The 27115-nt window shown below is 34.5% G+C and overlaps 1 protein-coding gene across 1 annotated transcript; it reads right to left on the minus strand.

The window, feature by feature from the left end:
- Positions 1 to 1047: 1047 nt before the first annotated feature.
- LOC128638180 (serine protease inhibitor swm-1-like) lies at positions 1048 to 22518 on the minus strand. The gene is made up of 7 exons (XM_053690046.1): positions 22491 to 22518; positions 17484 to 17542; positions 13787 to 13819; positions 10529 to 10570; positions 9303 to 9356; positions 4091 to 4138; positions 1048 to 1615 (listed from the first exon to the last, which is right to left on the minus strand). The coding sequence occupies exons 2-7, from the start codon at positions 17518 to 17520 to the stop codon at positions 1221 to 1223; spliced, it is 609 nt and encodes a 202-aa protein (XP_053546021.1). The 5' UTR covers positions 17521 to 17542; positions 22491 to 22518; the 3' UTR covers positions 1048 to 1220.
- Positions 22519 to 27115: the final 4597 nt, after the last annotated feature.

Genomic DNA, 27115 nt, shown 5'->3' on the forward strand with positions numbered 1-27115 from the left:
TGCAGGCGTCAGAAGTAGCGTGTGTATTACGAGTTGAAAGAAAACAAGTTCACTTGAGCGTAATTAAATTTAACATGTGTTGGTTTAGTGTGACTTCAGAGGTCTGGTTAACCGTTACACAAAACAAAAAAGTTGTACAAAAACACATCAAAAAGTTCATTGCACCGTAAAGTTACACGCATAATAACACTGTCTCTTAAAAATGATTAAGAGAAAATATTGCATAAAAAAGTTATATGGGCTCAAAGATATGAGGTCTCGGGTGTTAGAACAAAAAAAGGCATGCAAGGGGCTTTAACATAGAGATACATACATTTATACACATGCCTAAATATGTATATGTATGCATATATATATATATATATATATATATATATATATATATGCATATATATATATATATATGCATATATATATATATATATATACTGTATATATATATGTGCACATATATATTTATATGTGTATATATGTATTTACAGACATAAATACATATGTATACATATATAGGCATATATATATATATATATATATATATATATATATATAGTGCATTGGAGCACTATGGGGGAATTTGTTAATGCGTTATTTGAAGTTCATCTTTTTGTGCGGGCCGAGTTATCGCTTGTACGCAAACTTTTTACTTTCAACTTGTAATACAAGCGATTCCAGTTGTGCATGCGGGAGCGCTAATTTACCCTCCGCTCGTAATCTAGCCCATAGTAAGCATAGTATATAATTATTACTAACAGTTCAACAATTAATATTGATTCCGGTTCATAATGCGTTTTTTTTTTCTCTACCGTATGTTATATCACATATTACCATGCTTCTGTAGCCTGGACACTTTAGTGCGTTAGAGATGCTTAAAACAGACATTCCTAGCATAACCTGATTATTAATATCTTGTTTTATAACTGTTATATATGGGTGGAATAGAGGTACAATTTATAGTACATGAAATATAATGGATCATTTCTGACTACACATGATTTTCAGATACCGTATAAAGGCACATTTTTACCTATGAAAATGTTACATGTCAAATGTTTTTTACAAATCCCCTCCTTTATTTTAATAACCTGGTCATAACCCATGAGCATTTATATAGACTCATAAGGGAAATATAACAAAGAATAATTCTTTAGCTTCTGGATAGGTTGGTCATCATTGTATCCTGATTTACTAATCATCCAGATTTTAATGGGTACCTTGTACATTTAATGCTTTATATTTTTTCTTGGACAGTCTGTAGAAAGCACACATGGACCTTCATTCCTGTTAATCCCAGACAGACGAACAAAATTTGGTTTACAGAAACAGCCAACATAACAGTTCATAACACACGGTTGATTCTTCGGAGATCCCTCGCAGCTTTGAGGACATGAACTACCACACGTAACATAGGTGGTATTCCCAGGACAGGCCATTCGGGCAACACACATATTCGGTAAGATACAGTTCCCTGCTTCATCTTGAACATAACCTTCTTTGCAGAAGCAACCCCTCACACATTCCTTTGAACAGGCTACGAGGACAGGTTGGTTGCATTTTGGGGGGCAGGCAGTGCCGCACTCTTTAAATACTTTATTGTTTCCACATGTTATTTGATTTGCTGCAATAAAAAAATATATATAAATATACATGTACATAGTTTTAAATACAAGAAAGGTACAGCAAACTGAAAAAAACCTGTTAATCACGTGAAAGGACATCAAATAAATGTTTTACAAAGTTAATGTTAACATTATATCCAAACGTACAAAAATGCATGTTTAAGCACTGAGCCCTTTGGATAAACTGCTTATTGGCTCATAGGGACACCTCCTACATATTTAGAGGTAGGCAAATAGAATCATCCACAACCATGAAAATAAAACTGCTTTATTCAGCACAGGAACATCCACTTAAAAATACTATAATACACTTTAAAATACCTCATTTCACATGCAACAAAGAAAAAAAAGAAAAATTATTTTAAATGAACATGTAACCCAACAATTTTATTTCATGATTCAGACAGAGAATACAATTTCAAACAACTTTCTAATTGACTTCTATAATCTAATTTGCTTTGTTCTTTTGGTAGCCTTTTTTGAAAAGCATACCTTTCCCCCCTCTTTGAGACATCCAACATCTGACATTTCTCTGACAGTTGGAGACTCCATTCTCAACACCTCCCCCCAGGTCAGCTGTCTTGGGGTCACACTTGACTCTGAACTCACATTCACTCCACATATACAAGTGCTCACCAAATCCTGCCATGCACACCCATGTAACATTTCCTAGAGTTCGACCCTTTCTTACACTAGAAACTACAAAAATATGAATTAATTCCCTCATTCTGTCACACATTGACTTCTGCAATCTTCTTCTTAATGGCCTTCCCAAACACAGCCCCCTCCAATCTATTATGAATGCTTCAACTAGACTCAATCACCGTAATTGCTAATCCAGCTGCTCCCTACACTGGCTACCCATACACTCTAGAATACAATTTAAAGTATTAACCCTAACCTATAAAGCACTTAAAGGGATAGTAAACCACAACATTTTCTTTTATGATTCAGATATAACATACAATTTTAAACAAATTTGCAATTTAGTTCTATTATCAAATTTGCTTCATTCTCTTGTTATCCATTGCTGAAGGGACAACATTGTACTACTGGCAACTATCTTAACACATCTAGTTATCCAATCACAAGAGAGAAATGTGTGCAGGCACCAATTAGCAGCAGCTCCCACTAGTGTATGATATGTGTGTATTCATTTTTTAATAAGGGATACAAAGAGAACGAAGCACATTTGAAAATAGAAGTAAATTTAAAAGTGTCTTAAATTTGCATGTTCTATGTGAATCCTGCAAGTTTAATTTTCACTTTCCAATCCCTTTAACAGCCTCACTATACTTCCTCTCTCATCTTTAAATACTCCCTGACCCATCCTCCTCATCTCTCCACTCCTATTATCTCTTTTCACGCACTGCTCCTGTCTTCTGGAACTCTTTACCCCGCTCCATAAGACTGTCTCCAACCTTGTAAAGCTTCAATCACTCTTTGAAAACCGACCTATTCAGAGAGGCTTATCATCTCTCCTCTGTTTTTCATCCTAACCAAAATATAGCTTGAATTGCCTGATTCGCTGCTGCAACTACATTCCATGTGACCAGCTACCCCAAACCTCACGCCTCTGCACCCTCAACCTGTACACACTCTCCAGAGCAGGGCCCTTTTTGTATCTTATCACAAATCCTTGTCATTGTATACTATCTCTGTACCCAGCGCTACGGAAATTTACAGCGCTATACATATAAATGATAATAATAATAACTAGGTAGCATTAGGAGCAGCAATGCCCTACTGGGAGTTAGCTGCTGATTAGTGGTTGAACAAATATGTCTATTGTCATTGGCTCACCCTGTAAGCCCATATATGACCATCACCTGCTCTCTGCTTTTATTTTTTATTTAAAAAAAAAAAACTCACCGGGTGTCAGACAAAAATGTTTAAAAACAAAAACAATAATTCTACTTGGACACTTTATGTGTCAAGTTTCCAAAAATATTACATGGGCTATATGAGAGATATAAGTGTTGAAATCTATGCTACTACATAAAAAAACAGCCAGGTCCCTACATATTATGTTATGCAGACCCCTGAAACGCGTTGTGAGGAAAACTTTGTCTAGTCAGACATAAAGAATAATGATACTCATAATTCGCAAATTGCAGAAAAAAAGCCCTCTGTAAACAAAATGCAAGTATTTAATGTTTAGCATAATTAAAGCTGCAGTCTATTTATATAGACAATCTAGTGAAAAAATAAAATTTGATTAGTTCAGTTAATTTTTAAATAAATTCCCTTTCTTTGCTGTGTGTTTAATTCCTTAAAAAGTACCCAAAACTGAACTTCTAGAACAGCCCCATTTCTGCTCCAGATGAGGATATGGCCAGTGATTGGAGCATATGAACGCCTGCTGAAATGGCACAGATGTACAATTTTGACTATACATGAAAAAATGTTTTTTGTTAAACTACAATACCCCTTTAAATGTACACTCTTTGTAGCGTCTGTGGTTTGGTACTTACTTGACCCAGCTGACACTTGAGTTTGAGTTGTCCTACCTGATGTTGAACCTGCAAAACAGATACGAGTTTAACATTTATGCTCTAGAGGGTTACGCACCTTACCCTGCAGACCTGCACTAGTACATTACCACATGAGCAAGTACTCAGACAAATAAAAGAACTTTGTTAACTAGTTGTCTAATTTGTGTTCAATCTACTATATAGATTGTAGTGGGCACCTACTTATGATACTGCTACACATCCATTACTAAAAGTTTCATTGTGAACAGAATTTAAAGAACCACTAAACACGGTAGAATAGAACAATCAGTAAATACATCATAAAAAGACAATGCAAAAGCATTTAGTTTAAATTTCAAATATGTAGATTTCTTTCTAACATATTTTCCCTCCCACTGGATCATGTGACAGCCATCAGTCAATCACAAAATGCATATACATATATCCTTGCACATGCTTAGTAGAAGCTGGTGCCTCAGAAAGGGTGCATATAAAATGATTGTGCACATTTAGATAATGGAAGTAAATTTAAAGGTTGTTTAAAATTGTGTGCTCTATCTGTATCATGAAAGTTTAATTTTGACTTGAGTGTCCCTTTAACTGTAATTGTTTGAAATGAAAGTTTACATACCCCACACAGACATAACTAACACATATTCACTCAGCAAGGCTATAAGATGTGCGTGTTTGAGTGATTTTGTCCTCCAAGTCCTAATGTGTCTTTTCTACCTAAGAATTTGGTAAATATATAACAAGATGTAACAACTGCTAGTTGTATTTTGCCAGAAATCTCATAAACAATCACATATAATATAATACACATTAGGTTTTGCAGGCTGAATTTAAGGTACACGTGCAATAACCAAGTGTCTTAAAGGGACGTAGAATTTAAAATGAAAGTTGCATTACTCATACACAAATGAAAATGTATTAAGTTGCATTTGCAGTTTTTGAGACTTTGTGGTACAGACTCACATGAACGAGCCTGCAGCTACAAATTTAAGGAGGAGAAGTTCCTGCTTCTTATTTTCTCCGCCGTCTCAGAGGAGGCAGAAATAAATCACCCTGAATGAGCAAGTTTAGGGTAATTGACAGGCCCTGCTCCAGTATGATTGGTTGTATGAAAGCAAGGGGCGGGATTCTACACTTCTCTAAGCGACGCTGCAACCCAAATGGTGATTGCAAATAGACCGGTTCTGTACTTAAGGATTTTCTGTGTGCTGCTTCCAAGAGTTGTCTTTTCTCTCAGTTTCCTTTTTTTAAAATAACATCAAACCAAGGAAGGCTCAGGAGCGTGCACGTGTTTTGAGAACTATATGTATAACATTGCTAGAAACACTGCTGGAAACACTGCTGATACCTTGGGGTGCTCTTGTGGAATAGCTGTTTCAACAAAAGATACTGAAAAAAAGAATTCAATGCAACAAGGCTCTGACAAATTAAAATTTAAATCCAATGTGCCTATTCATAATATCATTCTCCACAACAAAACTGTCCTCTAGTGCAAGATGCCTCTGGTTACTTTCATGCTTGCCTCTGCAGTGTCACTGGTATCATGCTGCATGTAATTCATGTGTGACATGTCTCTCTGGCTCATTTGTTTGTCATATTAGCCACATCAGGGAGTTGCAGAAATCCAACTATTGTACTGCTGAACTCAATTTGTACCTCTCCTAAATTAGAAACACTCTACAAACACATGTTGTATGGTAAAAATACACACTGAAACATACTGAAGCAGGTGAAAAAGTACAAACATTCATGTTTAAAGCAAAGGAACAAGCAAGCCAGCGGAAAAACTAATTCTGTGGTGAAGGTGTCTACTCCATATACCTCTGGGAGAGGGAAACAACTAACAAACATATCAGCCATCAGACCTATAAATTCTGCAATCTAGAATCATAGGGCCACAATTATGCAAAAGCAATTTTGAGCTCATCGGGTGCACACTCGCTCATGTACACCTGCACCTGCAAATTAAGAAGCAGAAATCTTAAGACCGCTGCTTCATAATGCCCTCTGCCACCTAAGAGATGGTGGACTTAAAGTGAAGGTCCATTTTGGTCCAATCTAGCGATTCCCCCGGCCGTCGGAAGCCTCTGCAAACGTCAGAAATTACGAATCAGGCTTCCTCCAATCACAGCTTCCCCCCCCCCCCCCCAGGGGAATTTTGGCCTGATGCAACGCTGTGATTGGAGGAAGCCGGATTCGTCATTTTGGACCCGTGAAGACGGCTTGTGACAGGCGGAGGAAGTGCTGGAGCGGTTGCTAGGATTAAAAGGTATGTTTTTGAAGAAAACAGTGAAATGTCAATTTTGATGAATTAAAGTGCCCTTGTTTTTAATAGGTTTAATAAAAAAAGGGTACTAATTCATCAAAATGGACCTTCACTTTAAACTATGCCTGTTTTATATAGGATAATGGAGAAGCCATGCTCTAATGCAATTAGTTGCCCAATAGCCCTGCATGCAAATGAACAGGTTCCCTGGGTGGGAACATTGCTTTCAGTTTCATAAATAGGACCTATAATATGCAATATTCTGCAGTTGATGTTGAAAGTGCAGAAGCACCAGATGGGCTTTAAATATTTAATGTTGACTTGTGAGCTTGACCAATGGCCTTACATTAATTGAGTAATCCTCCTCCCCATACTAGACTGCTGGAACCTGTGATCAAGTATACGCACTGAGTGTTTGTAATTCATCTGAACAATGCCTGATTAGCTCATTCTGGGTTTAGTATATAAGCAGCTAGTTACATTACATGATAACAGTTTTGATAAAATAATTAGATACAATTTTTTATTGTGACAGCTATGGATGTATTGAGATTCTTTTCCCCAAAAGGCCAGGGTTGGGCTGTAAATAAGGTATCATTTTACTCCGAGGGAGCCATAAAATTGCTGTTGAAATAGTGAAACATTTGTATGTTATATTGCCACAGTTATGCAGTGAACGTCACTGAAGTGAATATTATTAGTGCAAAGTAAAGGCTAAAGGGTATGTATACAACCTTGAAAGGCGTGCCCCCATTACAAAGCTGATAAAAATACTAATCAACAGCCCAAATGAAATCAATAAGAAATGCATATTGTTGCCATATCTGCTTTTGGAGGGATCACATTGATCAATGTCAGTAAATAGACCATTTTATATGATTATGTTCCTATATACCAGTGTGATGCTCAAAGATCTAAGACAGGCTGTTATGAACACCCTTTTTATTAGCAATAGCAATGCGCTAAAAATATAACGCTTCTAAGGTCACTGTTTTTGTTCCTTTCATATAGTGTAAAGCAAAAGGAAGCTGTTATCTGCAGCTCCCGAGTAGTACGTTAACTTTGTGTTTAACTCCTTTGTGGAAATAGACTTGCAGGGTCAAATGCTAAAATTACATGTTGCAACAAATTAGAGCATCCAGTTTTTGCACAATAAAGTTAATTAAAACTTGTGATCAGTTCTTGCCCATATTTACCTCACATATTTCTCACAAACTGACCAGGAACACAAGGAAGGGTCATATACCCCCACAAGCCAATCAAGAATAATGTTTTTTTTAAATAATATTAATACATATATAGAGAATATAAGTAGGTAAGTATCATGGCTTACAACTACCCCTGAAAATCTTCTCCCTTAAATCGTGCTGCCCTAGGCAAAGGCCTATTTGACCTAGACTAAAATACTCCATTAAAATGAATATACATACAAGTATTTCAACATTTGCCAATTTATTGACTATTTGTCAACCAAATCTCAGAATACAATATATTAGTTTTCCGCTCTACTTTGTATCATTGTGAGATTTGCGTATTTACACAACAGCACAAGACTGGAAGTGCCTTTAAGACAGGCAGAAAGAAAACATTTCTGTCACATATTGCATTACTGTTGTGAAACCCTGTTATCAAATTAGTGTAAAATATCCCAAGAACAGCAAACATTCCATCATAATTTCATATTATTAAAAAGAAGAAAGGCTGCAAAAATTTGAACCCAAGATGGCAAACATGCTAGGACACGGGGACCACAAATCATCATTTTAGAAGCCTTAAGGGCCACAAAAAACTATGGCACATCCATTGTTAGTTCTGCTTATTCCTGAAGGGCCACAAAAACTAGTACCAAGGGCCACATGTAGCTCTCAGGCTATCAGTTGGCCATGCGTGATTTAAACAATAGACAAAGGTTACAATATCACAGTTAACTTTTTATCAGATAACTATTATAACATTAGCTATTATAATACATGTCCCTATGGTCTTTAAATAATTGTCCCACAATCCTTTTCCCAAATGTGCATTAACATGCCAGGATTTCTGACTATTGTTGTCTGAAGATGACTAAGCCAATAAATAACCACCTTTAATATATAACATAAATCATCACATTTTAGCATCACAATGTACTATCAACAACAAGGTTGGGCCATTACTTATGGAGAGGCTTATGTGAGACTTAGGACGCTTCTGGGATGGAGGCTTCTGTTGCTGATGAACCTCACATTGTGGAGATGAAAGGTGACTACAGCTTATATAAAAAGCAAGCAAAGGTCTGCATTATAGATTAAAACTGTTGTTCACGATTTAAAGAGTGGAACTAAAAATCTCACAATACGAGTGTGGACATTAAATCAGTTTCAAAATGGTGGAAACAAACTACTCTATTTTACCACGCCTTTAGACTTACAAGATACTCTTTAGATTCAGAGCATATACACCCACTTTTAGGAAGACGATCTTTGCAAACACTGTAAGCCTTACTATTGGGAAAATGATTTTTATTTAAAGTGATATTTGTTTTATAATTATTTTTCAATATAAGGAATATACCACTTTTTATACGTGTTTGTCGATATTTCAGACATTAAATAATTCATTTAATATTGTTAATGTTGAAAGGTATTCAACATTAATGGTGATTTCTTAAAAGGATATTTCTGTCCTCTAATATTGTTTCTTAGCCTTTTATGGAGCAACCTCTGGCTGATATTTTGTAGTTATTCGAGCTGTGAGTAAATCTGTGCTCAGAGAAGAAGTTTTTTTGGATATAATACTCCAAATATCTATTTATGCCTTTTTTCATTTGCTTAACACCTTTATCCTCATCTGGATTTGTTTTCAAATAAAATGCTCTATCAAAATAGAGTATTTTATTATTGCAATACAATTTCAAATATATACTCTCTGTAGTCTATGTGTTTTGTTACTTACCTGACCCAGTAGAAACTTGGGTTTGAGTTGTTTGAGTTGTTCTTGACGTTGAACCTGAAAGAAAGATACAAGTTTAATATTTGTGCTGTAGGTGGTTGGACACTTTACCCTACAGAAAGGCACAGATTGGGCAAATAGAGGCTGCATCCTGGGTGGTTACCATCCCAAGGGCCAGCTATTAAGCACCATCTGTCCCAAGTTTACCACCTCAATGGAAACTAGCCCTATGTAATAAGGATTTAGCACAAACATTATTAGACCTACATATTGCATCTAAATGGGCCCTTAGTCTGCATAAATCCAACGTGCCTATTCATTGTAACAAAACAGTCCTCTCTTGTAAAACATGCGGTTAAGTTTCAGGCTTTTGATTCACTTATGTAAACATAGAAGATTTGGAAAACGTCACTGTCAGCTGTTGTATGGTATAAATGCACACTGAGAGCAGGTTAAAGGGACATTCCAGTCAAAATTTAAATGCTCATAGATGAATTACACCTATGAATAGAAGCCTTTTTTGTAATATACATCTATTGGCAAAGTAAAAAGTTATCCCTGTTTTACTGTTAGCATTTGTCTCTGCACGTGCATGTGAAGCATAGCTAGATATTCTCAGTGCGCCAGCATTTTAAATACTGCAGATGCTCAGAGTGCCAGGGGGGTTTATATCATGTCATCAATCAATTTACAAATTGAGTCATTGCAAGATTGCAGCTTAGGCTCTCTGAGCAAGTGCTGTGTTTAATATGCTGGTGCACGGTGCATACAAATACACATTTGAAAGAGCTATCGTTTTTATTAGAAGCTTTTTTACCAAAACATGTATATTACAAAAAAGGCTTCTATTCAAAACTGAAATGCAGCCATGTGGATTCCAATTTTGGCTGTAATGTCCCTTTAGGAACTGCTAATATTTTATATCATTATACAAAGAATAATTTACCTGGTGTTGCATTTTACAGTAACTACAAATGTTTCTACCAAACATCATCTGTGACGCTCAGCTGAGGATACAATCAGTGATAGAAGCATACACATGTATGTCGCCTCCTCATTTGCAGCAGCAGAGGAGCACAACTTTTACTATGTACTTAACCCCTTATATAGTAAAAGAATAGAATGTGTTTTAAGATAAAATGCTCAAAGAAAATATAGCATTGTATTTTTATACTATTATGCCCCTTTGAATATACACTTTTTTTTAGTCTCTGTGTTTTGTTACTTACTTGTCCCAGCAGAAGTTTGAGTTTTGTGAGTGGTTGATGAAGCTGCAAAACAGATACTAGTTTAATATTTGTGCTCTAAGTGGTTATGTAACTTACCCTACAGAACTGTGCTATGACATTTCAGCAGACACCAACATGAGTAGCATACTATATTTACTATATATATATACTGTATATATATATATATATATATATATATATATATATATATTGTAGTAGTGTGCACTTGTTTATGATGCACACCTACTACTAAAACTTCCTATGTGAACAGAATTGAACTAGAATTATTTTATCCCCAGAGATAGGGTTTACATATTCCAAACAAACAGAGCTAACAGCTATGCACTCATCAGGGCAGGGCTATAAGGTTTGCATGTGTGGGTTATGTCTGCACTTCATAACAGAATATTGTCCTGCTATGTCCTGTCCAACTAAGAAGTTGGTTAAAATATCACAAGATGTGACAGGTGTCAGTTGTATTTTCTAGGAGTCTAAGAGAGAATTCCATGTCAAGGATACATATATGTTTTATAGAAAATTACATTTTTATTGCCACAGTGTACCTGTCATTGCCCAGACACTATATATAATTTATCTCTTAATATATATATATATATATATATATATATATATATATATATATATATATATATATATATATATATATATATATATATAAAAATAATAATATATTAGGTATCTCATGCTGCCTCCTTGATGATACTTGTGCAATACAGATGTGTCTTAAAGGGATACTAAGGCCAAAATCAAACTTTAATGTATTAAAGTTTACTACTCTACTTTAATGTATTAATGTTTACTACTCTAAAGTATTTACATACTTTAGGGTATGTAAATAATAAAAAAAAAATCCAATTTACTTTCTATAAGCAAGTTCACTGTGTTATCTCTGTATCTTTTGATGAAGCTACTTTCTATGATAGGATTCTACCTAGATAGGCTGAAATGTGTGCATGTGTCCTGAGCACTATATGGCAGTTGTTTTTGCATGTTTGGAACAATTTTATACGCACAGTGCTCAAGACCAGTGTGCACACCTGAGCATACCCCAGTATGACTTCCATGTGACTTTAAGTTGCCTGTATTTGATTATTCTCCACAGCAAGACAGTCGACTAGTGCAAACATGAACATAAAAGCCACAGGGGATTGGGGGAGGCAAACCCCTTAAAGAGAGTGACTGTTTATTTGTTAATAAGGGGCAGTCCATGGCTGCATTTACTCTACCATCAGGCAGTGACCACACCCAATTAGTGACTGGTACAATCTCCCACCCCAAGAACTAAACCAGTACCTAGGCTAATATCTACAAGAAGCATGCAGATGGGCAGAGGTCTGACCCATATGTAGTATAGCAGCAGGTTACGTGACACCAGCCTGCACTGATGGACTTGTGCGCAAGGGGCATCAGTACAGCAGCAGCTAAGCTTTAAACACGATTTTTTACTAAGTAGGGAGAAGTGTCAAAGAGAGACACTGCAGTGTGTGTACTCCCTTTCCTATTCTAGCAGGGGGAATTGCATCATATTAAAGCTGCTCTCAGCAGACAAATCATTTTGTATTAACAAGAGAAAAACTAGCATATTTTCTTTGCGTGAGCTTGTTATGCTAGATCTAGACCTGTCTTGTCATTGGTCCATATACATCACTGATTCTGACATCACATGGGTGAGGAGCTGAAACAGTCAGCAATTTATGAGAGAAATGTCTATTTTATGGTAATAATCCTTTGGATATTCACTAACAGAAGCCGGCATGATGTATTTGTGATGCTTTAACACAAACACAATAATACATAAGCGCTTGGTTCTGCATTAAATGGACAGTAAAAAAAACAATAAACTTTAATGATTCAGGTAGAACATAGAATGTTATTAGTGTGCAGTATGTGCACAATTACTAAAACAGTCAGCGACTCACCTGTTCTAAAGTCCCTCTTTAAAACATTTTATACCCCAAATCAGCCCTTGGTTGCCTCTTGTTAGAGTGCCTATCGGTTACTGATGTTTTTTTCAAACCAGAATCACAGGGTTTTTGACAAATCACAACCCTCTTAATCTCTCCGTTCCCTTTATTGTAGCACGCTCCCATGCTGGATAAGGCTGTCAGATACATAAAAATCTCCACTGCTTGCAGTCAGCTTAGACGTCAAGCAATATCTGATATTAATTTTACTGTGCAGTCTCATAGAAGTCTGTTATATCGCTCAAATGATAACTTTGGACTTGATGAGCACAAAAATAGAAGCACTATTCATATGACTCAAGCGTAGGGATGGGCGAATGTGTTTATATTCAAATTCGAATGTTAGAACGAATGTTATTGTATACATTCTATTTACATATCTAATGTTGATAAGAATGTATATTCTTCAAATGCTATTTACAGTTTTCGAATATTACTTTCGATTTCAAATGTTCATAATTAGATTGAATGTCCACATTCGAAATTTCGTATGTAACATTTGATTTAACAAATACTATTCAGAAGTTCAATTGTTCATGTGGTAGGGAATTTAGTAAATTGATACATAATAGATGCAAATATATCAATTTGAATGTTTCTATTTAGAATATTGCATAAATCGAATATTACATTTAAAGAAAGCATTAGAAATACTATTACATTAAACAAATGTTAGAATGTTGTACAAACATTCCAAATTTAATTTGTTTTAATTTTTTCGCCCATCCCTACTCAATGCTGGTTTCTAATAAGGCAATACAATGAATTAAAATTATTTGAGGGCTGAAAACTCTATTTTTTAATAAAGAAATGTAACATATATTCAATATATTATCTCTTTCCAGTTCGTATTCTGAGCTCCACCCCCTTCCTTGCTGTAATGTAGAGATGTAAACAGCATTCCCACCCGCTCTATACATAGGACTGAATGCACGAGCATCTTTGGGTTAAATAGGGAGACAAGCTGCACGTGCACAGTTCATCTTTGGTGAAAGAGAACAATTTGTTCAGCTACATTAGTTCTCAATTGTGAATGTGCTTAATATATTTCAATAACCTGTGCAACAAGACTGTACATTGGCTGTGCGGAATGCTATGTGTAGAGATGACAAAAATATGTTTTACAAGGGGCATGCAGCAGAGGCCATAACAGGCAATATAAATATGATTTTTTTAAATGTAAAGAAACATTGTATATGTCTATTCTACAATTGAGTCACATGTATTTTTTCATCTGTTAAACTTTACTATCATATTAAATATCTTTACTTACTTGTTTGCCCATTTAATGATACGACTGAAAAGCCTAAAAAACAGGAAAACATTTATCATTAGTGAAATCTTACAGAGAAAGACAAGATTAGAACATCATATTTGAAGGGACGTAAAAAAACACTGGGGAAAACAGTAATAGGTAATAGCAATGTTATAATTAACTTGCTATTGTTGTAAATTTAGATTAATTGAATTTAGATTATGCGCAAAAATAGTGACAAAATGTATTTATTTAGCAGAATCTATACACACAATGATAGAACAACGCAATATAATATTGATATTCTTATTTTTTCTTTACACTTTATGTCCCTTTAAACTAAGAGGCAAAAACTATTTTATGTTGAATTTATCTATTTGAACATGTTTTAATATTGACATCTGTCAATGTTGTTTAACACCTGTCAGAGAGGACAGCAATGCAATGTGTAGAAATGCAGTTGTCTCTGGCAGCCAGGAACTTCAATCTCTATTCTATGTTTGGTGTCAAGATAACTAAGCATTGATCATTAAAAGGGACAGTGTACTGTAACAAAAGCAAAAATATTTTATAAATTAAACATTTCAGTTTAATTTGTAATTGATGCAAACTGAACCTTTATATCAGCCACAGGTGTTTTTCAGTTAAAAGATTAAAACATTAAAATTCTGATAACTCGATTCTCTCCCCTAAAATTCTTGGCAGTTTAATCAGGACTTGTTTGTTTGTTTGTTGTTATACAATATATCATTCAGAAGATATACCATGCAGAATTACACATTAGTGGTCTGTAATAAATATCTCATAATGGTTTCTTCTAGTTGTTATTGTCTATGTTTGTTGCAGTACATATATTCTGACATGGGGATAAGCGTGAAGTTCATATATTCTGACACTGGGGATGGGTGTGAAGTTCATATATTCTGACACTTGGGATAGGCGTGAGGTATTACAGGTAGAAAACCCTTTATCCAAACTGCTTAGGACCATAAAAGGATTGGTTTTGAAATATTTACATCTGTAAAATGGAACAGTTTGGAGAGGGGGTGGAACCAAGTGTAAACAACAAATGTCTATGTCATTTAGGCAATATTTACAAGTTTTATATTATTTTTAATACTTTTGTGTACATAGTACCCTCAGAAAGATAGTACACTGACTGCTGTAATCAGAAAGGTAATATCTGTTGCTTTAAATAAATATAGACTGTTATTTGCATTTTAGAAAACAAAAACCAAACCAAAGACACAAGCAGAGAAGATTGTTACTCCCAGGGGAAAATAGTCATTTTTGATCATTAAAAAAAAAATAAAGTTGGATTTCAGAATGTTTGGATTTGGAGATTTCTACCTGTACAGTGAAAAGGGTGGGTTTTCTTGAGTTAATAAAATGGTGGATTTTTTTTAGTTATGTGCATCCTATAACAGAAGACCAGTATCTTTATACAGATGTGCAGTATTGGTTTAACAATTTATATGTTTTACTAGTTTCTATTTAGTACTTCACACCTACTGCCATCTTGTTTACATTTAGTATTTAATATTTTTTTTTTTTATGCAAATAATAGCCTTGAGTGTAAGTAATTATGTGCAGCCCATAACTAAGAAGTTGTTATTTATGAACAAAGAAATGGATTCACTTGTACACACTAAAGGGCCGAATTATCAAGCTAAAGGCCGCTTCTCCATAACTGGTCTGCTGCCTCTAAGGCTGCGGACATCAATCCGGCCGATCCTATATGATCTGGCTAATTGACACCCACTGCTAGCGGCGGCGAATATGCAGGAGGCGGCATTGCACAAGCAGTTATGGTGAACTGCTTGTGCAATGTTAAATGACGACAGCATATGCTGTTAGCATTCAGCGATGTATGTCGGACATGATACGCTACAGCGTATCATGTCGGACATGATACGCTACAGCGTATCATGTCGGACAGGCATTGATAAATTGGCCCCTAATGCTTTACTGTAAATTTTAAAAATGTAGTACAGGTAGCCCTCAGTTTATGCCGGGGTTAGGTTCCAGAAGGAATGGTTGTAAATTGAAACAGTTGTAAATTGAAACCCAGTTTATAATGTAAGTCAATGGGAAGTGAGGGAGTTAGGTTCCAGGCCCCTCTCAAAATTGGCATAAGTAACACCTAATACATTATTTTTAAAGCTTTGAAATGAAGACTTTAAATGCTAAACAGCATTATAAACCTTATTAATCACACAACACAGAATATATAATTAAACTAAATTAAATGAACAAAAACATTTGCTAAACAGCATTATACACCTAATAAAATAATCACACAACACTGACTTTACTTGCATTTTTCTGCAAACAGTTCTTTCTATGCATTCCAATCTGGACTGATTTATAGACAGGAAGATCTTGTTCCTTTGCAAGCTGCTCGATAGCGCAGGTCTGGTTAAACTGATTAATTTCAGCTTGCTTGGCTTGCATAATTTTGCTGCAACACAAGCGGACAGTTCCACCTACTGGCTATTTTAATCAAAGCACTGCTTCTCAATGCTTTTCAATAGCAGTCACATGACTGAAAAAAAAGGTTGTTAATCTGAAACGGTGCAAATTGAACCGTTGTAAACCGAGGGCCACCTGTATAAGGTACACTATTTTTAGTTACTGTGATTTTTTTTTTTTTACAAGGAAGCATAACCCCAAAGCACAGAGAAAAACAGAAAAAGGTCATATAATGGCACTAGCTAAGGAAAAGAAAATCAGCTTAACACGGTTATTAGTAAAGTAAAGGCTTATGCTAAGCAATGTGACTTGGGTAAAGCAATTGTTATGGTATTCCCTTTAGTCATATAAATATTTATGTATGTGCACTGTATGTATTAACACTAACATATTAACATGTATAATAAACCAAATAGCATATCAATTACACATTTGTGTTTATAAAAAAATCAATGCTGTTAAATATATTAAGGTTTAGTTTAAAAATAAAACAATTTAATGTAAAAATATTGTTACTAGTTATAAAGTCAAATGTGTTAAAACAAATGAGTTAAAGGGACATGAAATCCCAATTTTTTATTTCATGATTTAGAAAGATCATGCAATTTTAAACAACTTTCTAATTTATTTCTATTATCTAATTTGCTTCATTATATTGATATCCTTTGCTGAAAAGCATATCTAGATAGGCTCAGTAGCTGCTGATTGGTGGCTGCACATAGATGCCTTATGTGATTGGCTCACCCATGTGCAATTTCTTCAACAAAGGATATTTAAAGAATGAAGCAAATTAGATAATAGAAGTAAATTGTATTCTCTACCTGAATCATGAAAGAAAAAATGTGGGTTTAGTGTCCCTGTAATGTTTTTAATGTATAAAGTTCTCATCCCTAAGTCATTGAATAATTTTTTGGCTTTACAATTACATCAGCAGACCCCAGATTCTGGTATTTCACATTTAGTTGGTAAAATCCTTTAGTGTGAAGCACACAATGGCCACCTTGACCTTAGTCAACAGAGCTAAAGGTATTGTCAATGTCTCTCATATTAACCAACCCTCAGGCCTGCATAAGCCTCCACATTACCCAATAGCTAAAATTTCACAAACTTTAATTTTTCATTAGCTTATTATGTACTGATTTTCAAATTTTTCATTAGTAAATTATGTTCAGATTGAAAAAATAATACATCTTCTTTGAAAAAAATAAAAGCTATCACTAAAATTTAAAACAGATACACTTACCCAGGATTAGAACCAAATACGAGAATCTCAGATTCATTTTTAAGCCAATCTCAGGTACCCTAGGACGAGATTAAAAGATGTTTTGTGAATATATTGTAAACATTTATAAATCAGTAAAATATAATAAATATCAATTAAATGCAGCAAGACTACATTGTGTAGGCCATTAATTCACAGGGACACTTTTCCTTCTCCTCATGATTTCTACACCTCAGACTGTAAATCAAAACATAATGTGAATTTAAATTCTGGTTGTGGTGCAACTAGAATCTTTGCTAAATTCAAGTTGTTTATCCTCTTCGAACCATTAGAGTATCAGGTGTTATGCATTTGCAAACTTCATCCGCACCTTTATTCCATAACTATTTCTGGGTATATTTATTGTTCAGTAAAAAAAAGCATTGAACATTTTTTAGCAAATGTTTTTTAATCTCATAATACAGGTACAAAACCCTTATCCAAGATTTTTAGGACAGGAAAAGGTTTGGATTTCAGGTTCGTTTCACAGTTTGGAAAGGGGATGGAACCAAGTGTAAAACACAATATCATGTCATTTAGGCTATATTTACATGTCATAATACAGCTTATACATGCAATCTTGTTAGTTTTGTGTCATTTTAAATTCTTTTATTTACATAGTACCTTCAGAAAGATAGGATGAAATATGGAACAATCATTTTATGTTTGGTTTCTGTTACTATTTTTATATTTCGCTAGGGCAAAAGCTGAGCAAAGGTAAACCATACATATACTGACAAAATAAAATGTCGCCAGGGACGAAACTACAGGGGGTGCAGAGGTCGCAATTGCAACTGGGCCACCCACGGTGGGGGCCCAGCTTAAAAAATATATATATATATATATTTTTTTTTACAATAAAAAACGTTGACCTGACACTGCCTGCACTGATAGCATGTGAGTGTGACATGATGCTTCACTAGTGTCTCTGACTACAGGGGTTAGTGTTTCTGTTTTACACATTGGTGTTTATGTGTGTGTGTGTATGTATGTATGTATGTATGTGACTGTGTGTGTATTTATGCGTGTGTGTATGTATGTATGTATGTGACTGTGTGTATATTTATGCATGTATGTGTGTGTGTGTATGTATGTATGTGACTGTGTGTGTATTTATGCATGTATGAGTATGTATGTATGTGACTGTGTGTGTATTTATGCATGTATGTGTGTGTGTGTATGTATGTATGTGACTGTGTGTATATTTATGCATGTATGTGTGTGTGTGTGTGTATGTATGTGACTGTGTGTGTATTTATGCATGTGTGTATGTATGTATGTGACTGTGTGTGTATTTATGCATGTGTGTGTGTATATGTATGTATGTGACTGTGTGTGTATTTATGCATGTATGTGTGTGTGTGTGTGTGTGTGTGTATGTTTGTGGAACCAGCAAATTACAGACCTTGTTACTACAGCATGGGGGGTGGGGGTTAAACAGTGTCAGTCTATACAGTACCACTATATACAGTACGGGCGGCTGGACCATGTCACAGACTACTGTGGTCACTTTATAAAGTACTGGGGCGGGTAGGGTCAGGCCAGCCATCTCACCGGCAGATTACAGACTGTGTCACTGACTCACTATATACAGTACTGGTGGGTTAAACAGTGTCACTATATACAGTAATAGGGGGTCAGGCCATCTCACAGACTGTGGGCACAGGGTACCTTCTTTTGCATACATGTAATCTGATTCACATTTTTTTTCTGTGTTTAAATTATATAAAAAAATATATATATATATATATATCAAATTCACTTTTTTTTGGGGGGGTGGGGGGCCCTTCTTAGATTCTTGCACCTGGGCCCTGTGGTTTCTAGTTACGCCTCTGGATGTCGCCTTTCCATAAAGTTAGAATTTTAGTTAATTTAATATTGCATTATATTAAGTTGCCATTACTATTTTTTACTGGAAAACATATGTATGGCCTGCTGAATTTAGTTTTCTTTAGGAAGGTAAATTAATAATAAACATGAGCTCATAAAATGTTTGATTTGAGTATTTTTAACATAATGACTCATGCTTTTATTGTTTGCAGAGGCAAATAAAAAATTTATTTTATAAAAGATCCTTAAAAAACTTTAAACTCTATTTGATCCATTAAAAACATAAAACCCATACAAAAGCATGGAAACACTTTCTGGGTCAGATTACGAATGGCACACTAACAGTTACGCGCAAGCGATATCGGGTATATCACAGCTGTTTGCACGCGCTGAAAGGAGCACTTGTATTACAAGTTGAAAGTAATGATTACTCAGAGCTCTGGTTAACTGTTTCTTGAAAGAAAATAGTGTCACAAAAAACATCAAAAATACATTTAAAAGTACAGTTACATTCATAATAACAATATCTAGTAACATTATTAAAAAAAGGTGTTAGAAACAAAAAGGCATGTAAAGGGCTTTAACATAGATATTTACATATATATAATTGCATTGGAGCCCTTTGCAGCTAAGCAGCTGACAACATGTAAAATCATATTTATGCCATATATGTATTATTAATAAAGTGTTAGTATGTATTTACTGTAAATATTTCACATTCCAATGTTCTGCACATAGCAGAATATGTTCTAAGAATTTTTAAATAGATATTATATATATATATATATATATATATATAGGCAGGGATTGAAAAACCCAGTCATCCAGTGGTCCTGGAGGACCTTAAAATTTTGTGGGACGACTTAGAAAAATGGTCTGCTGTTTTCAACATGTATCTGTCATATAAACTTTCATTTTTATCAAAAGTTCTGTTTTCTTATAATATAAAAAATGCTTAACATGTTAAAACAATCCACATCATGTAGAAAGTGCCTTAAAAACAGAAGATTCCCCCTATAACTTTCTGCAGGCTAAGCCATATTGATTTTTTTTTTAATATATACTGGCAACAAAAATGATGTTCCAGCAAAACATATATCATTTAAGTTTTTTTTAATTATGTAAAAATAAAATAATTCCCTGTAATATTTCAAATAAACTTTAAATTATTGTACAGCTACTCCACTCTGGCTGAATGATAAGCAAGGCAGTCAGGATGCGTGGTATAAGGGAAAAGCAAACTCTCAGTATAAGATGTTAAGTGGTCAACAGAAGATATTTGGTATATTAAGGGAATAGTATGCATATCTATTTTTATACAGCATAAGCTACAGTTTATTAAAACATGCTTACATTTATATGCTGCTGGAACAATTTTAAATTATGATTTTCTCAAATTATGTTACTACTATTTTTTCTAATACTGCCCCACACAACAATTTTCAAATAACAAATAAAGTGAAGTTAGCGCACAAGCAGGAGTGACAAATACCGCTCCACTCGTAATCTGGCCCTTAGTTAGGGAGAAACAGGAAAAATCTTTATGATTTAGCAAATTACTTTATTACAAAAATCACTTTTTTTAGTCATAAAATTTGGAAAATAAATGTTGGAATTAAAAATAAAACACTTTGAGGTTGTAATATATATTTTTTTTAATGTGTAGTTAAAAATTATTTACAATATATTTTCATTATTTACTTAGTTCACTTTACCTTTAATTTAGCTCTAAAAAGTGTCAGTTTTGCTAATTTCCTATAAATTATTTAAACACTTTCTCAGGATGGCCCTCACATAGGATATGACAAATGGCTTTTAAAAGACGCTGCAAAACAATGTAAATGTTTCACAAGTCCACTACAGTAACAAGTACAGTTGATCGACCTCTTGGCAGCATCCATCAGGTTAATGTATTTAGAAAGGTTTCACACTAGGCTGGTATGTAAATTTACTACAAGTATACAATAATGATTTTGCAATTACAAATAATTTAATGTCAGCAAGTATAACATAATAAAACCTGTTTGAGCACATAGGTGTAAAAGCTCCTCAGTTGGATTATCTTATCTGATAATATATATAATAAAAATTCTATTAACTGTTCAGCTACCAGACAGGGCTGTAATAGTTAGACAATATGTGCTGTATTCTTCCCTGTGCTCTCTCATATGTTTATAGTTGTGTATAATTTCAGTCATATACAGTATACACAGCCTCTATGTATTAGAAGTTTTAATACAGTGGACACAAATACAACAAAACAAGATAGAAAAAATTTAAGTCACATAACATTTTTTTTAAAAAACACAATGCAAAGATGGGTGATTTATGTAAAGAAATATAAAAAATATTTTTATCTTTTGGTTCAAATGACATAGGAGGAGAAAGATATAAAATTATTTTAATGGAAGTATTTACATTAGTAACAACTATGTAACTGTATAATATGTGCTTAACATACATCACAGCCATTATCTCAATTTGTAAAAACAGGGTACCATTTCTTACCCCGGAATGAGACCCTAATCTTCAGAGTAAAGATACAAAGCTCTGTTGTGACAATAAAACAAGGGAATTAACTTAAAACCCGTGATTAAAGGGTTAAACATGTCGGAGTTGCACTCCTGAAACCACCAACCTAGTAATTGTAGCATACACATGTATGTCTGCTCCTGTCACTAAAATGTAACCCTTTATAATAGTTAAGCAAAAAGTTAAAACATTATATATATATTAAAGTATTTCATATGACAATTACTATCCTAACAACCTTTACAACAACTCTTTAAAATATTATTTATCCTCATAACTGTCTGCCAACCACTTGATAAAAGCAACATTTGTATTGTAAAAATATAAAAAAGAAATCACAATGTTCTGTGTTGAATATCCTTATTATTAAATCATAGTAATAAAAAAATGAACACAGCTTTTGCTGCGAAACTTTTCATGCATTTTTTACTTCTATCTATAATTCACAAAATAGAACTGAGCCTTCTGGCTTCATTCTTTGTACCACAACCTGGTGTTGCAGTATGTCTCCTTTTTCCTAAAACATGCTTCTATGATATTTGACTATTGTCCATTTACCATTACATATGTATTTGTAAAAATTCCTATGTTAAAGGATGTAAAGTTAGTAAACCTCAAGATACATACCTCTCCTCTGTAATAAAAAAACTCAGGAAAATCCCAACTCTCTCAAAGGTTATTCTCAAAATCTTCATGAATTTATAGGGTAATGATAACAGGGAGTGGTTCCCAAAAAAGAGTCTGCCATAGGCGTCACCCAACAGAAAGCCAAAAGTTATTAATTATATGTAAGGTTGGGGACATTACAAGGAAAGTATTACACCCTGTAATGAAAGTAGTATTTGGTAAATGACGAGTACATGATTAATACATTTACGCACAAATAAAGTCATATACCTCCCTTGCTAACAGGTATCAACGTGTTGCACAAACTGTAACATTTGTATTTTGACCTGAATATTACAATAGCAGACTTTAAAATCATTGCTTGAAATTGTAAAAATAAAGTTAAGAATGTATTATTTTTGCTTTGAATATTACGATTATGAAACTGTGGTGGTATTATATATCTAGATAATATACAGGTTCGATACATTTTGGCTTTGAATATGCCTCTGTACTCTTGCTTATGTGTGTGTACTCTAAGAGGCCTATTTATTAATGTACGTGCGGATCATGTCCACTGCACATCGTTAAATGCCGACAGCATTCGCTCTCTGCAATTATTATTGCCCCAGCAGTTCTGGTGAACTGCTGGTGCAATGCCGCCCCCTGCAGATTTGCGGCCTATCGGCCTCTAGCATGAGGTGTCAATCAACCCAATCGTATTCGATCGGGTTGATTTCTGTCCGCCGCCTCAGAGCAGGCGGACAGGTTATGGAGCAGCGGTCTTTAGAGGTCCATACGGAGCTTGATAAATATGCCCCTAAGTAATTATAGGGTTATTTAAATATGTATTTCAATATTGGCATATGGTTTACAATCTAAGTACATATAGGAGAGGAGTAAGAGTACTGGCACTAGTTAAGTGTGTGCAGGAATATAAGGAACTGTTAAATGTTCCGGTGCTAACCACCAAATGTAATTACATATAGGAAGGGAAGAGGTAAGAGAACCTCATAGAAGCTGGTGTTTAAAGTGAGCACTCATTCCTGTCAAGTGTTAATAAATTGTTAAAAGGCAAACCTTTAATAGTTAAATTTAAAATACCGGCCTAAATACCCAGTGTACCAAGATTTAAAAACTAAGTCTCAATTGTCCCCCTGTTTCCTGGCCGATAGCAGCTCCCTCGGCTTCAGGTGACAGGGACAAATAGACTAGAAAGTTTAAAAAACACAAACCACAAACATGCAACTAAATGCACAAGAATAAGCAGCAAACTAGTTTCGGCTGTGCTATCAGCCTTTCTCAATGCTATGGACAAACCGAGGCCCGGGTGCCACCCCTTTAAATAGCACTGAACTTAATCTCTAAGCCAATCAGTGATCTATGTAAAAACACTCCTCTTTCTAATCCAATCCCTGTCACTTACGGGATTATGGCATGCACTAGCATAACATCATTCTTATAAACATGTTTTTGAGTAACTACTAATGCAGTCTTAAATATCGAGTGTTATTAGATCAGATCCTTCACTTTCCCTATTATCCGTTAATAGTTTTAGCACATATATCTGTGTATGTTTGTCTAACATATAATTCCTTAAAGTTTGGCTCTACAAATCCGATATTACCCTGTGAAATGTAACTCACATCTCTTACATAAGATGTAATCTGGAGCATTGATACTATTTATTTTCTAGCTGAATAGTTTCTTCGATTCAGTCATAAACACCACGGACATGGTCGAATTCTATTGGTCCCTTGTAACACACCCACCCATGTGGTAGGTATCATCCAATCAGACAACCGTCTATATGTGTACATATCACGTAATATCCCGTTGTATATGTTGCAACATTTGAATGTCTTATCGGTCTACTTAGAATCATATTATACCATAATAGTCATTAGTGTTATGACTGAGTATTACTCCTATACACATAGAACTTATGTTAGGATTTATATAAATGTGATTATATCTCCATGTTACTAGTAGTTAGAACTGCTGTTAATATAGTCCGGGCACAATGTTACTGATACATACATGGGGAATAAGTTATCCTAGTAATAATACGATTCATATATTACTCTTATTATGATAACACATTGTTGAAACTTATATTTCGTAATTATCAGATTCTAAGTAAACAATTTCAGTCTGTGGATGATGCTCTATTGGGATTAGAAAGAAATACCACTCATTTCTACAGTGTTTAACTGTCTGCTATTGATTCAGTATCTATGCTTTTCATAAGTATCTTAGGTATAGGTAGTAAGTACAGACTATACTTCTAATGTGAAATATCATAGAGCAAATAAAATGCTTAGCATTCCTAACAATACGTTGCCCTAAACTACATCCATTATACTGTCTTAGTGTGAAAACACATATTAGTATCCTGTAGTATTAGGCTAGTATGTTCTAATACCATACATTTATTTCTACTCAAACCAATGATAAATTATATGTTAGTTATACTAGACATTAGTGAGGTAGGGAAAGGAATTGTTTCAGGTTATATGTAGTGCTATGGGCGGCCACTATGCACCTAATATTTGTTATTGAAAAGAACTTATATGTTATTTTATGATTAATGCTTACCTATTATTTATGAGTCCTACTCTCTTTCTAATCTAAGTTCATATTTCAGAAAACATTAAGTTTATACCTATAAATATCAATTATGATGAAGGAGAGGTCACTAGTTAGATCAAATTTAGGTATATATCATTAACCGCATTATATAAGTATTCTTTAATTGTGACGGAAGAATAAAGTAATTCATAGAATACAATAAAATAGCTTGATGGATACCATTTTTTTCATATGTTGGAATTATATGATTCATAGTACTTATTTCTAAATATGTTAGAAAGATATATACATACATGTATATACTTATACATGTTTGCACTTATATAAAGTCAGTCATGTGGTGAAGTATGACAAAAGTCATATTGTTTAATTTATTATTAATTATAAAAAGGCAATTTTTAAAGAAACACCCAAAAGTTGTTAGCCTCATTCATTCCATTGGGTATAATTGTATTTAGTCTGAAAATCCAACCTGTTTCTTTGTGTAGTAAGATTTTCTCACAGTTACCCCCTCTGATTCCAGGTTTGATCTGTTCCAAACCCCAACATTTAAAAGAGGCGGTTTTTCCCGAGTGGGATTGTAAGAAGTGTTTAGCCACGCTAGTTATTTGTTTGCCATTTTCTAGGTCTTTCTGTGCGTTGCGGATGTTGCTAAGGTGTTCTGTCATTCTAGTGTTCAGCTTGCGGGTAGTCATACCTGTGTAAATTATGTCACATGAGCATGGTAGACAATAAATGACATTCTCGCTTTGACAATTGATGTGGCTTTTAATTTGCCAGTTTTTGCCAAATCTGTCTAGTATGGTATCTTTTTTCACCATATATTGGCAGATGTGGCAATGCCCACAAGGTACCGAACCTTGGTGAATGGGTTTCATGTGTCTATTTCTATTAAAGTGACTGTTAGTAAGATGGTCATTTAAGTTGTTAGCACGTCTAAAGGTAAAGGACGGATTAGTTGGTAATAACATATTCAATTTGTCATCACTTTTTAGAATGTGCCAGTGTTTTTTTATAATCGCTGTTACTTCATCACTTTGACTGTTATAAGTAGATATGAATCTTGTTATGTTTGTGTCAGGTGATGTGGCATTTTTTGGTCTAAGCAGGTCTGATCTATCTTTTAAAAGTGCTTTTTGATAGGCCCTTGCTAATGACTTTTTAGTATAGCCACGTTCCAGAAGTCTTATTCTTAGGTCACCTGCTGCTTCTTTGAAAGCATCAATGCTAGAACTGTTCCTTCTTAGTCTTAGATATTCACCATACGGGAGGCTACGGATGGTAGATGGATGATGGTGGCTACTGGCATGTAGTATGTTGTTAGTCGCAGTAGGTTTTCTGTAAGATTCTGTTTCTAGTTTGTTATTCTGTTTTACAATGGTCAAATCTAGAAATTCAACTTTTTCCATACTGGTATTGTATGTCAGATATAAGCCAAAAGGGTTGATATTTAGGCATTCTATAAATTTTTGTAAATTCTCAGCTGTGCCTTCCCATATAAAAAAGATATCATCTATGTACCTGGACCAGTGGGAGATGTGTTCAGTGTATTGATTCATTTTATCATTGAACACTATCATCTCTTCCCACCAGCCCAGGTACAGGTTGGCATATGTGGGTGCACATGAAGTGCCCATGGCAGTGCCACATATTTGTAAGAAAAATTTATCGTCAAAGACAAAATAATTATGTCTCAGGACAAATTTTAACAGCCTGATGATGAAATCTTTAGTATTCAATTCTATGTCTTGATCTTTGTCTAAATAATAGGCAACCGCTTTTGTACCCCATTAAGGACTTATACTGGTATACAGCGATTCAACATCGCATGTTACCAGCAATGAATGTTCTGTCATTTCTATGTTTTGTAGTTTGTTTAGGATATGCATAGTATCCTTGGTGTGTGAGGATAGAGTATTCACAAAACATCTAAGTCTAGAGTCCACATATTTGCTTGCTTGTTCCGTCAGGGAGCCCACACCAGAAACTATGGGTCTCCCTGGCGGACAAGTGACGTTTTTGTGGATTTTGGGTAATAGGTACATCGTAGCAGT

This window comes from Bombina bombina, chromosome 8 (genome assembly GCF_027579735.1).
Source record: "Bombina bombina isolate aBomBom1 chromosome 8, aBomBom1.pri, whole genome shotgun sequence".
Taxonomy (NCBI): Eukaryota; Metazoa; Chordata; class Amphibia; order Anura; family Bombinatoridae; genus Bombina; species Bombina bombina.